Source organism: Artemia sp. Qi Xiang Cuo, chromosome 12, assembly GCF_049724085.1.
Source record: "Artemia sp. Qi Xiang Cuo chromosome 12, ASM4972408v1, whole genome shotgun sequence".
NCBI lineage: Eukaryota > Metazoa > Arthropoda > Branchiopoda > Anostraca > Artemiidae > Artemia > Artemia sp. Qi Xiang Cuo.
The window spans coordinates 24,630,133-24,643,366 of record NC_142805.1 but is presented as its reverse complement, the minus strand read 5'-3'; the positions used below and the strand labels follow the sequence as shown (position 1 = coordinate 24,643,366).

Genomic DNA, 13,234 nt, shown 5'->3' with positions numbered 1-13,234 from the left:
GTGGGTTGCTATTTTTTGACTTTTCTGAGCTGGATTTCTTAGCCTTTCGTAGGTGTGTGTTGACTGAAACCGATGATTTGGGAATGAGTGGTTTGCCATTTTTGACTTTTCTGAGCTAGATTTCTTAGCCTTACATAGGTTTGTGCATTTATAAAATTATGATTTGGGAGGTGTTGTTTACTTTTTTTAATTTTCAGAGCAAGGATAGATAGTCCATCATAGGTGTTTGTTGGCTGAAACTTCTAGTTTAGGATGACTTGTTGGCTATTTCAGGTTTTTCTGAGCTAAGGTTTCTTAGTATTTTGTAGGTGAAGCTTCCACATCAGTTTTAAGTTGACCAAGACATAAAAAATTTAAGGTTCAGTTCTAAATTTTTCCATAGAAGATTGGAAAAGCTATACTATGATTGTGATTATTTTCTATGAAGATAGAAAGTTTCACTTTAATTCTAAATTTTCTTAAATTCAGTTCCGACTTTTCTCAAAGAGATGAAAAAATTTAAAGTTCGGCTCCAAATATTTTCCATGTCAGTTTTAAGTTTACCAAGACATAAAGAAATTTAAAGTTCAGTTCTAAATTTGTCGGTGGAAGATAGAAAAAGTAATATCATACTTGTGAATATTTTCACGGAAGATAAAAGTTCTAGTTCAATTTAAAATTTTCTCAACGAAGTCAAGGAAAGTTCAAGTTCTCTTCTGAATTTTCTCAATGAAAGAGAAATTAGTCATTGATCATTTCTATTTTTCCAAATAATATAAAAATTTCCCACTTTAGTTCAGATCTGTCTCGAAGAGATGAAAAATTTAAAATACTTTTCCAAATTTTTCACAGAAGATAAAAAAGTTCAAGTTCTCTTCGGAATTTTACCAAAGAACACAATTCAATTCTAATTTCTTCAGAGAAAACAAAAATCTTCCACTTCAGTTCTTTATTTCACAAAGACAAAAAGAAATTTAGAGTTCAATTCTAAAATTTCGGTGGAAGATAGAAAAAGTAATACCATACTTGTGAATATTTTCACGTAAGATAAAAAGTTCTAGTTCAATTTAAAATTTTCTCAACGAAGTGAAGAAAAGTTCAAGTTCCCTACTGAATTTTACCAAAGAACACAATACAATTCTAATGTCTCCAAAGAAAATAAAAATCTTCCACTTAAGTTCTTTATTTCACAAAGACATAAATAAATTTAAAGTTCAATTCTAAATTTTTCAGTGGAAGATAGAAAAAGTAATACTATACTTGTGAATATTTTCCCGGAAGATAAAAAGTTCTAGTTCAATTTAAAATTTTCTCAACGAAGTGAAGAATAATTCAAGTTCTCTATAAAATTTTACTAAAGAATACACTTCAATACTAATTTCTCCAGATAAAACAAAAATCTTCAGCTTCATTTCCTAATTTCACAAGCACATAAAGAATTTTGCAGTTCATTTCTAAATTTTTCAGTGGAATATAGAAAAAGTGATACCAAACCTTGGAATATTTTCACGGAATATAAAAAGTTCCAGTTCAATTTAAAGTTTTTTCACCGAAGTGAAGAAGAATTCAAGTTCTCTTCTGAATTTTACTAAAGAACACAATTCAATTCTAATTTCACCAGAGAAAATAAAAATCTTCCACTTCCGTTCTTTATTTCACAAAGACATAAAGAAATTTAGAGTTCAATTCTAAATTTTTCGGTGGACGATAGAAAAAGTAATACCATACTTGTGAATATTTTCCCGGACGATAAAAAGTTCTAGTTCAATTTAAAATTTTCTCAATGAAGTGAAGAAAAGTTCAAGTTCTCTACTGAATTTTACCAAAGAACACAATTCAACTCTAATTTCTCCAGAGAAAACAAAAATCTTCCACTTAAGTTCTTTATTTTACAAAGACAAAGAAATTTAGAGTTCAATTCTAAATTTTTCGGTGGAAGATAGAAAAAGTAATACCATACTTGTGAATATTTTCCCGGAAGATAAAAAGTTCTAGTTAGTTCAATTTAAAATTTTCTCAATGAAGTGAAGAAAAGTTCAAGTTCTCTACTGAATTTTACCAAAGAACACAATTCAATTCTAATTTCTCCAGAGAAAACAAAAATCTTCCACTTAAGTTCTTTATTTTACAAAGACATAAAGAAATTTAGAGTTCAACTCTAAATTTTTCGGTGGAAGAAAGAAAAAGTAATACCATACTTGTGAATATTTTCCCGGAAGATAAAAAAGTTCTAGTTCAATTTTTAATTTTCTCAACGAAGTGAAGAAAAGTTGAAGTTCTCTTCTGAATTTTACCAAAGAACACAATTTAATTCTAATTTCACCAGAGAAAATCAAAATCTTCCACTTCAGTTCTTTATGTCACAAAGAAATAAATAAATTTAAAGTTCAATTCAAACTTGTTCGATGTAAACAAGAAAAAGTAATGCCATACTTGTGAATATTTTCAAGGAAGATACAAAGTTCTAGTTCAATTTAAAATTTTCTCAATGAAGTAAAAAAGAATTCAATTTCTCTTCTGAATTTTACCAAAGAACACAATTCAATTCTAATTTCACCAGAGAAAATAAAAATCTTCCACTTCAGTTCTATATTTCACAAAGACATAAAGAAATTTAAAGTTCAATTCTAAATTTTTCGGTGGAAGATAGAAAAAGTAATACCATACCTGTGAATATTTTCTCGAAGAGATGAAAAATTTTAAATACTGTTCCAAATTTTTCACAGGAGATAAAAAAGTTCAAGTTCTCTTCGGAATTTTACCACTTCAATTCTAATTTCTCCAGGTCCAGGTTAGGTTAGGTTAACTTATCATGAGCGCTCATGATAAGTTAGCCTAACCTTTTCCGGTGAGTATGGTTAGGTTAGGTTAGGCTAGATTAAGTTAGGTTAGATTAGGTTAGGTTAGATTAGGTTAGGTTAGGTTATCCATGTACGCTTCACTTAGTTTAGCTTAGGTTAGGTGAGAGACAGGCAAAAAGTTAGGTGTATGATTAGGTTAGGTTAGGTTAGATTAAGTTAGGTTAAGTTAGGTTAGGCTAGGTCAGCCTACGTACACGCGCGTACGTAGGCTAACCTAGCCTAACCTAACTTAACCTAACTTAATCTAACCTAACCTAATCATACACCTAACTTTTTGCATGTCTCTCACCTAACCTAAGCTAACCTAAGTGAAGCGTACGTAGGCTAACCTAACTTAATCTAGCCTAACCTAACCTAACCATACTCGCCGGAAAAGGTTAGGTTAACTTATCATGAGCACTCATGATAAGTTAACCTAACCTAACCTAACTTAAACATGTAGAAATGTTTCTATTTATTTATTAATATTTATTTATACCTAACCTAACCTATTGGTTTGGAGGTTAGATGAACGAGTTTGAACGAGTGTCTTTAATAATAGAACGAGTCACTCATTTTCTAATTTAAAAATTTGAGGGGTAAAACCATAAGACAAAGGAGCTAAAATTTAATTTAAAATTAGAATAGAACTTTAAATTTTTCATCTCTTTGAGAAAAAAACCAGAACTGAAGCGGAAACTTTTTATTTTCATGGATAAATTAGAAGAGAACTTTGAATTTTTTATGTGTTTGAGAAATTAAGAACTGAAGTGGAAGCTTTTTTCATTTTCATTGGTAAAATTCAGAATTGAGCTAACTTTTTTATCTTCTTTAAGAAAATTCAGAAGAGAACTTGAACATTTTGCACTTCTTCGAGAAAGCTCAGAAATAAAGTGATGCACCTTATCTTCATGTCGAATATTCAAAATCAATGTATATCTTTTTCTATATTCTATGAAAAATTTGGACCTGAACTTTAAATTTTTCATCTCTGCAAAAAATCGGAACTGAATTTAAGAAAATTAGAATTAAAGTGAAACTTTTTTTACCTTCCCTGGAAAATAATCACAATCATAGTATAAATTTTCCTATCTTCTACAGAAAAATTTAGAACTGAACTTTAAATTTTTTATGTCTTTGAGAAATTATGAACTGAAATGGAAGGTTTTTTCATTTTCATTGGTAAAATTCAGAATTGAGCTAACTTTTTTCTCTTCTTTAAAAAAATTCAGAAGAGAACTTGAACATTTTGCACTTCTTCGAGAAAGCTCTGAATTAAAGTGGAGTTCCTTATCTTCATGTTGAATATTCACAATCAATGTATAACTTTTTCTATCTTCTATGAAAAATTTGGAACAGAACTTTAAATTTTTCATTTGTTTGAGCAAATCAGAACTGAATTTAAGAAAAATTATAAATAAAGTGAAACTTTTGATCTTCATGGAAAATAATCACAATCATCGTATTACTTTTTCTATCTTTCATCTAAAAATTTAGAATAGAACTTTAAATTTCTTTATTTTATTGTGGAACTTAAAACTGAAGTGGAAGATTTTTATTTTCTCTGGAGAAATTAGAATTGAATTGTGTTCTTTTGTTAAGTTCAGAAGAGATCTTGAACTTTTCTTCACTTCTTTGAGAAAATTTTAAGATGAACTATAACTTCTTATATTACTGGAAAATATTCACAAGTATGGTATTAATTTTTCTGTCTTCCACCGAAAAATTAGGAAATGAACTTTAAATTTCTTTATGTCCTTGTGAAATAAAGAACTGAAGTGGAAGATTTTTTTTTCTCTGGTGAAATTAGAATTGAATTGTGTTCTTTAGTAAAATTCAGAAGAGAACTTGAACTTTTCTTCATTTCGTTGAGAAAATTGTAAATTGAACTAGAACTTTTTATTTTCCGGGAAAATATTCACAAGTATGGTATTACTTTTTCTATCTTCCACCGAAAAATTTAGAATTGAACTTTAAATTTCTTTATGTATTTGTGAAATAAAGAACTTAAGTGGAAGATTTTTATTTTCTCTGGAGAAATTAGAATTGAATTGTGTTCTTTCGTAAAATTCCGAAGAGAACTTGAATTTTTTTATCTCCTGTGAAAAAATTGGGACAGTATTTAAAATTTTTCCTCTTTTCGAGAAAATGTTCACAGGTAGGGAATTACTTTTTCTATCTTCCACCGAAAAATTTAGAATTGAACTTTAAATTTCTTTATGTCTTTGTGAAATAAAGAACTTAAGTGGAAGATTTTTATTTTCACTGGTGAAAATAGAATTGAATTGTGTTCTTTGGTAAAATTCAGAAGAGAACTTGAATTTTTCTTCACTTCGTTGAGATAATTTTAAATTGAACTAGAACTTTTTATCTTCCGGGAAAATATTCACAAGTATGGATCTTCCACCGAAAAATTTAGAATTGAACTTTAAATTTCTTTATGTCTTGGTGAACTTAAAACTGACATGGAAAATATTTGGAGCCGAACTTTAAATTTTTCATCTCTGAGAAAAGTCGGAACTGAATTTAAGAAAATTTAGAATTAAAGTGAAACTTTCTATCTTCATAGAAAATAATCACAATCATATTATAACTTTTCCTATCTTCTATGGAAAAATTTAGAACTGAACTTTAAATTTTTTATGTCTTGGTGAACTTAAAATTGACGTGGAAGCTTCACCTACGAAATACTAAGAAACCTTAGCTCAGAAAAGCCTGAAATAGCCAACTACTCATCCCAAACTAGAAGTTTCAGACAACAAACACCTATGAGGGACTAAGAATCCTAGCTCTGAAAAGTCCAAAAAGCAAACCACACCTCCCAAATCATAATTTTCTGACAGCACACACCTATGAAATGCTAAGAAATCTAGCTCAGAAAAGTCAAAAATAGCAAACCACTCATTCCCAAATCATAGGTTTCAGTCAACACACACCTACGAAAGGCTAAGAAATCCAGCTCAGAAAAGTAAAAAAATAGCAACCCACACATCCCAAATCATAGGTTTCAGACACCACACACCTACGAAAGACTAAGAAATCTGGTTATGAAAAGTCGGAAATAGCAAATTGCATACCTCAAATCATAAGTTTCAGACAACACCCACCTATGAAATACTAAGAAACCTTAGCTCAGAAAAGCCTGAAATAGCAAACTATTCATCCCAAACTATAGGTTTCAGACAACAAACACCTATGAGAGACTAAGAATCCTAGCTCTGAAAAGTCTAAAAAGCAAACTACAAATCCCTAAGCATAATTTTCTGACAGCACACACCTATGAAAGGTTAAGAAACCTAGCTCAGAAAAGTCAAAAATAGCAAATTAACCATCCCAAATCATAGGTTTCAGACAACACATACCTATGAAAGGCTAAGAAATCCAGCTCAGAAAAGTCAAAAATAGCAACCCACCCATCCCTAATCATTGGTTTCAGACAACACACATCAACGAAAGACTAAGAAATCTAGCTTAGAAAAACCCGAAATAGCAAATTACACGCCCCAAATCATAAGTTTCAGACAACATTCACCTATGAAATACTATGAAACCTTAGCTCAGAAAAGCCTGAAATAGCAAATTACACACCTCAAATCATAAGTTTCAGACAACACACACCTACGAAATACTAAGAAACCTTAGCTCAGAAAAGCCTGAAATAGCAAACTACTCATCCCAAACTATAGGTTTCAGACAACAAACACCTATGAGGGACTATGAATCCTAGCTCTGAAAAGTCCAAAAAGAAAACTAGAAACCCCAAATCATAGGTTTCAGACAGCACACACCAACAAAAGACTAAGAACCTTATATCCCAAATCATAGGTTTCAGTCAACACACACCAACGAAAGACTAAGAAATCTAACTTAGAAAAGCTCGAAATAGTAATTTACATATCCCAAATCATAAGTTTCAGACAACATTCACCTACGAAATACTATGAAACCTTAGCTCAGAAAGGCCTGAAATAGCAAATTAGACACCTCAAGTCATAAGTTTCAGACAACACACACCTACGAAATACTAAGAAACCTTAGTTCAGAAAAGCCTGAAATAACAAACTACTCATCCCAAACTATAGGTTCCAGATAACAAACACCTATGAGGGACTAAGAATCCTAGCTCTGAAAAGTCCAAAAAGCAAAACTACAAATCCCAAATCATAGGTTTCAGACAACACACACCAACGAAAGACTAAGAAATCTAGCTTAGAAAAGCCCGAAATTGTAATTTACATATCCCAAATCATAAGTTTCAGTCAACACACACCTACGAAAGGCTAAGAAATCCAGCTCTGAAAAGTCCAAAAGCAAACTACTCATCCCAAACTATAGGTTTTAGACAACAAACACCTATGAAAGACTAAGAAATCTAGCTCAGAAAAGTCAAAAATAGTAATTTACATATCCCAAATCATAAGTTTCTGACAACACACACCTATGAAAGGCTGAGAAACCTAGCTCAGAAAAGTCAAAAATAGCAAACTACTCATCCCAAACTATAGGTTTCAGACAACAAACACCTATGAGGGACTAAGAAATCTAGCTCAGAAAAGCCCAAAATAGTAATTTACATATCCCAAATTATAATTTTCTGACAACATTCACCTACGATATACTAGGAAAGCTTAGCTCATAAAAGTCTGAAATAGCAAACTACTCATCCCAAACTAGAAGTTTCAGACAACAAACACCTATGAGAGACTAATAATCATAGCTCTGAAAAGTCCAAATAGCAAACTACACATCCCAAATCCTAATTTTCTGACAACACACACCTATGATAATTTGTTGTGAAAAGATATAATTAAGCCTTAAAAAAGTATTAAAATGGTGGCTCAGGAGCCTTTGGGTTGCCGGAGGCCCTTTAGGGGGGTTGGGGGGAGGTGGTCCTTCTGTGTCTCAATGCACAAAAAAGTATTAAAAAATATGGAGGGGACTCTTTGGGGGCCCGGGGCGGGCCTTTGGGGGTCTGGGGGGGCGGGGGGGGTGCCGGGGTAACCTTTGGAGACGGGGGGGTTCCTTGGGGTTTGGGATTTGGAGATCGGAGCCATTTGGATCGGGGTTGGGCGATCGGGGCCCTTTGGGGTTGGGGTAGAGGACCTCACGACACTGTTCAAATAGAACTTGTTTACTATAACGACCACACTCAAAACCTCTTCTAAAATCATCTTTTAAAATGTCTCTAACTGTTTTGCCGAAATAATTCCCTAAAATTTTTAAAATTGTTTCAGCCAAATAATCCCATAAAAGTAATCTCAGTGTGTTCCTTTTGTTTTTGGTATCTCTGTGCATTCACATTTCAAATATCTAGGAAACCCTTTCCTACGTTAATCTCTTCATCTCATAAATGTTCCTAGATATACTATTAAGGTTTCGTTAGAATATCAATTTATCTCTCCGACTTAAAGCTCAGTGAAGCTGTATTTAAAAATAGAATTTCTATCTCTTTAGCCTCCCGCATAATTCCAAGATAACAAGTGATGTCATTTCTAATTCCTGACAGTAAAGATCAATGAAGCCCTATTTAAAAATAGAATATTAATTTTTCTCTCTGACCTAAAGAACGTTTATCCCTCAGACCTAAGATTAAAGAAAGCCATAATGTTTCTTAATTCCCCCTTCGTGAATCAATACATTCCCCTAGCGATTATGTAAATCAATTTCTCAGGTTAGGTTAGCCTAAAGATCAAAGAAGCCATGTTTGTTTCTTAATTCCCCTTCGTGAATAAATAATTCACCCGCCGATTATGTAAATCAATTTCTCAGCTTAGGTTAGCCTAAAGACATAAAACAGACATAAATTGCTGTTGACATCCATAAACGTGAGAAAGTTCCTGTTTTTTCATTCTCACTGACAAAAACCATAAAACAGACATAAATTGTTGTTGACATCCATAAATGTGAGAAAGTTCCTGTTTTTTCATTCTCACTGACAAAAACCATAAAACAGACATAAATTACTGTTGACATCCATAAATGTGAGAAAGTTTCTCTTTTTTCATTCTCACTGACACAAACCATAAAACAGACATAAATTGCTGTTGACATCCATAAATGTGAGAAAGTTCCTGTTTTTTCATTCTCACTGACAAAAACCATAAAACAGAAATAAATTGCTGTTGACATCCATAAATGTGAGAAAGTTCCTGTTTTTTCATTCTCACTGACAAAAACCATAAAACAGACATGAATTGCTGTTAACATCCATAAATGTGAGAAAATTCCTGTTTTTTCATTCTCACTGAGAAAAACAATAAAACAGACATGAAGTGCTGTTGACATCCATAAAAGTGAGAAAGTTCTTGTTTTTTCATTCTCACTGATAAAAACCGTAAAACAGTCATGAATTGCCGTTGACATCCATGAAAAACATCAAATAAATTGACCAACACACATAACCATCCAAGAAAACATCCATAAAAGTGAGAAAATTCATGTTTTTTTAAGTGAGAAAATTCCTGTTTTTTCATTCTCACTGAGAAAACCATAAACCACGTGGTCATCGTGGGAGTATAAGATAGCCTTCTACTACTGCAACATTCAGACACAAGAAGGCTGTTTGTTCTGTTTAAAGAATTAGCTGTTAAACATCAATAAAAATAATCAAGATGCCTACAGATAAGCTAAAGGACGGCTCTGTCGTCTTTTTGTTGTTTTTTTTTGGACAGGGTACCTCCCATAGATTTATTACATGAATAGATACCAGATAATATAGGAAAAGCATTGAAATACGAGAGGAGTTGAACCGCCGTCATACATCATGCTCGTAAAAAAAACAGGCGTAAATAACCTGTTTTACCTGCTCAAGGTAGCGAACGTGGTCCTCATGTGTCATGGTCATTCCTAAAAAGTAAACCCATCTGTATTGCCATCTTGGACCAGTGCGCTTGGGCACTGTCAGTGCGCGTGCGCATGTATGGTAGGTACCAGGAACTGTACCAAAAACCCCAAATTCGAAGAATCAAGAAATGGCCTCTGATTGGAAGAAAGTGATCGCATTACTTCACTTTCACCTAATCAGAAGGGTTTTGCTCTGTAGTAAAGCTGTTGAAATTGAAAGTGGTAGTTTATACCTTTAGCCAATCCGTTACTGATAGCGAATGAGAACCACTCTTTTTCGAATAAAATCAGAATCTACGCTACTGTTGGCTCAAACTCGAGACAAGGGGTACAGTTTTTAGATCTTAAAGCTCTGGCGGTATTTTTGGCTACTTTTGATCCAAAATAGCTATACTGGGGGTTACGCAACTAAGACTGGCGATCCAGGTTCGCCACCCTGCTGCTGGCCAACACTTTAGGAAATTTTTACTTTTGGAATGGAAGAAAAATCAAGGAGCTCGCCGAAACTTATGTTGTCTATAGTCTGTTATAATTCAATAGACGTCATAGACATATCAACTTAATATACATAAGACTTATGTTTCAATAGACATAAGACTTCATACCAAGTCTTAGATAGTCCACACTCATTAGGCCATATCAACTTACTATTTGAGCTAGGTATTACCATTGTGTTTTCATCTGAGATTTTAGAGAATTGGCTCGAGTTCCTTCTTTTTTTTTGTTTGTTGTTGTTTTGCAATCGTTTTGCAAAATAGCCGCCTCTACTATAGTTGCTCTAATTTTATACTTTGATATTTAAGGACTGATTTCTTTTTTAAGTTTTTTTTTATCTTTGCACGCATCTTAAAGATAATAACTCCTGTTTGATATTCAGACAAAAACCCGAAGATGAAGATGATGAAGAGCGGCTAGAATGTCTATCAAAGGATGTTGAAAAGAGAAAATTCCAACTGAATGAGATTGAAGACGATCTTCCAAGAGAGAGTGGTCTCTACTTGAGAATTATTCTTGGAACAGTCAATGTTAATATCCTTGATAAAGCAGCTAGGTAAGCTCTATACTGGCTAAAAAGCCTCTGATCATTGCTACGTCATATTCATATCTTGTTGTTTTGGGGAGGGGGTATAATGTTAAATAAGCTTTTTTCTAGGTACAAATCCAGGTATTTCTTTCTAGATTCTGTTATGCTAAATGCCTCCCCCTTCCCCTCGTTTTAAGGCTTATGGAAAACTATACAGCATTTTCGATTCTGATTACAATAGAAACTTTTTTTCTTTTTTTAGTCTGAAGGCAGCAGCTGCAAAATGCAAATGACCATGGCAATAAACAGAATAAAAAATAAATTTAAATAGAAGCTAGTTTATAATGTAATGATCAGGGAGTAGGGCATAAAATATTGATGTAAAGTTCTACAGATCACAGAACTTTAATAACTTCAAATGTTTTTTTTTCTGACTATTCAGACAATAGCTATTATCTGAATAGTTATCTCTGTTTATTTTTCTAATTCCATGGATTATCATTCCTTTTCAATGACCTGTTGACTGGTAAAAAAAAAAGTTCTAAAATCTGAACTTGTGAATAGATGTGAGATGTGAGAAACCGTCAGGAACAGGTTCCTGAAGTTAAAAATTTTTTTTTTTTTTACTTTTAACGCTTAAATAACGGTTAACGCTTAGTTTTTTAGTGCTTAAATCTGAAATTTTATCTAGAATGAAATTTGAAAAACCATCAGGTACAGGTTCCTGAAGTTTTAAAAACTTTTTTTTTTTTTTTTTTTTTTTTTAGACTTTTAATGCTTAAATAACGCTTATTATTTTAGCGCTTAAGTCTGAATTTGCGTATAGAATGAGATGTGACAAGCCGTCAGAAACAGGTTCCTGAAGTTTTATGAACAGGTTTGTCGTCATAACCCGAAGTTTTGCCAGTTCCGGAGTAAATCGAGGCATTAATAGTAGCTCAGGCAGGGATGCCAAACGTGGTACAATTGTACCATATTGCTACATTTCTCCTCTACTGATACAATTTAGTACAATCCCACAAAATATGGTATATTTTACAAAATTATGGTACAATGTGGTACAATTCAGTATTTTTGTATCTATGTTTGTATTCTTTCATCTACAAATATTTTATTTCACCCTGATCTGTTCAGAATAGTCAAGATAAGAGACAGACAAGCAGTCACCTATTTTCCTTTCTTCATAAACAGACACTTCACTTCTGGCGTCCAAAGGTCGCAAAAACATCTTTCTGTGTATCAAGCAGGGCTTCCACTCTCGAATCTTAAAATTCGGGGACATGCCTTAAAAACTCGGAGACGTCTTGAAGATTCAGGGAATTTTGGGGGAAAAAACAAAATGGAACTTTGTTGCGAAAATTCGGGAGTCAAAATTTGTTTTAGCTTCGGTTTCAGGCTCAAATAGGGCTTGGATCCGCGTAGTAAATCAAGCCTTTTACAGAGTAGGTTTTAGAGCCAGAGCATGGGATTGGAAACCATAGCTGAAAACACTTATTAGTAGAAAGGGGGGGTACCAGCCCGGAACGAACACCGTGCTGCCACCTACAATTGAGTGCGCATGTGCCTAACCATATAGACAATGTATTGATTCACAAGAGGGGAACTAAATTTCTGAGAACTTGATTTGCATAATCGAAGGGAGAGAATTTCCGAGAAATTGATTTACATATTCGAGGGGAATGTATTGATGCAGGACTCGAGGGGGAATTAAGAAACAAATATGGCTTCTTTGATCTTAGGTCTGAGGGATAAACGGTATTTAGGTCAGAGAAAAAAAATTAATATTATATTTTTAAATATGGCTTCATTGATCTTTAGTGTCAAGAAATAGAAATGACATCACTTGTTATCATGGAATTTTGCGGGAGTCTAAAGAGATAGAAATTCTATTTTTAAATACGGCTTCTTCGATCTTTAGGTCATAGAGATAAATTAATATTCTATGAAAACCTTAAAAGTGTAGGAAGGAATATCTATGGGTCGAAAAGATTAACGTGGGGAATTGTTTCCTAGGTATTTCAAATATGACAGCGCAGGGATGCCAAAACAAAAGGAACACGCAGAAATTACTTTTAGGGGATTATTTGGGCGAAACTGTTTTGAGACATTTTAGAAGATGATTTAGGCGAAACCGTTTGAGGCATTTTAGAAGATGATTTTAGAAGAGGATTTGGGGGTGAAACTCTGTGGTCTTTATAATACACAAGTTCTATTTGAACAATCTTGTGAGGTCCCCTACCCCAACAACCCCCCTACCCAACCCCAAAGGGCCCCGACCCCCCTACCCCAACCCCGAAGGAACCCCCGGCCCCCAATGGCCCCCCGGGCCACAAAAGAGCCCCCGAGCCCCAAAAGGCCCCCCCAGCCCCCAAAGGACCCCCCCAACCCCAAAGGGCCCCCCGGTGCCACCCGAGCCCCCAAAGGCCCCCAGGGCCACCCGACTTTTTTTTACCCCCCCCCCCCCATTTTTTAATACGTTTTAATTTGCGGATTTTGACACAAAGAAGGGCCCCATCCCCCAAAACTTTTGGCTCCCCCTCCCACCAGT

The 13,234-nt window shown here is 33.8% G+C and overlaps 1 protein-coding gene across 1 annotated transcript in view; it reads left to right on the top strand.

Moving 5' to 3' along the window:
* The window catches only part of LOC148945912 (transmembrane protein 120 homolog), a 545,739-nt gene that overhangs the window by 482,553 nt on the left and 49,952 nt on the right, over nucleotides 1-13,234 (top strand). The window contains exon 3 of the mRNA XM_089097776.1: nucleotides 10,540-10,713. Coding sequence (XP_088953902.1) covers nucleotides 10,540-10,713 — 174 coding nt within the window. The remainder of the gene's footprint in view (nucleotides 1-10,539; nucleotides 10,714-13,234) is intronic.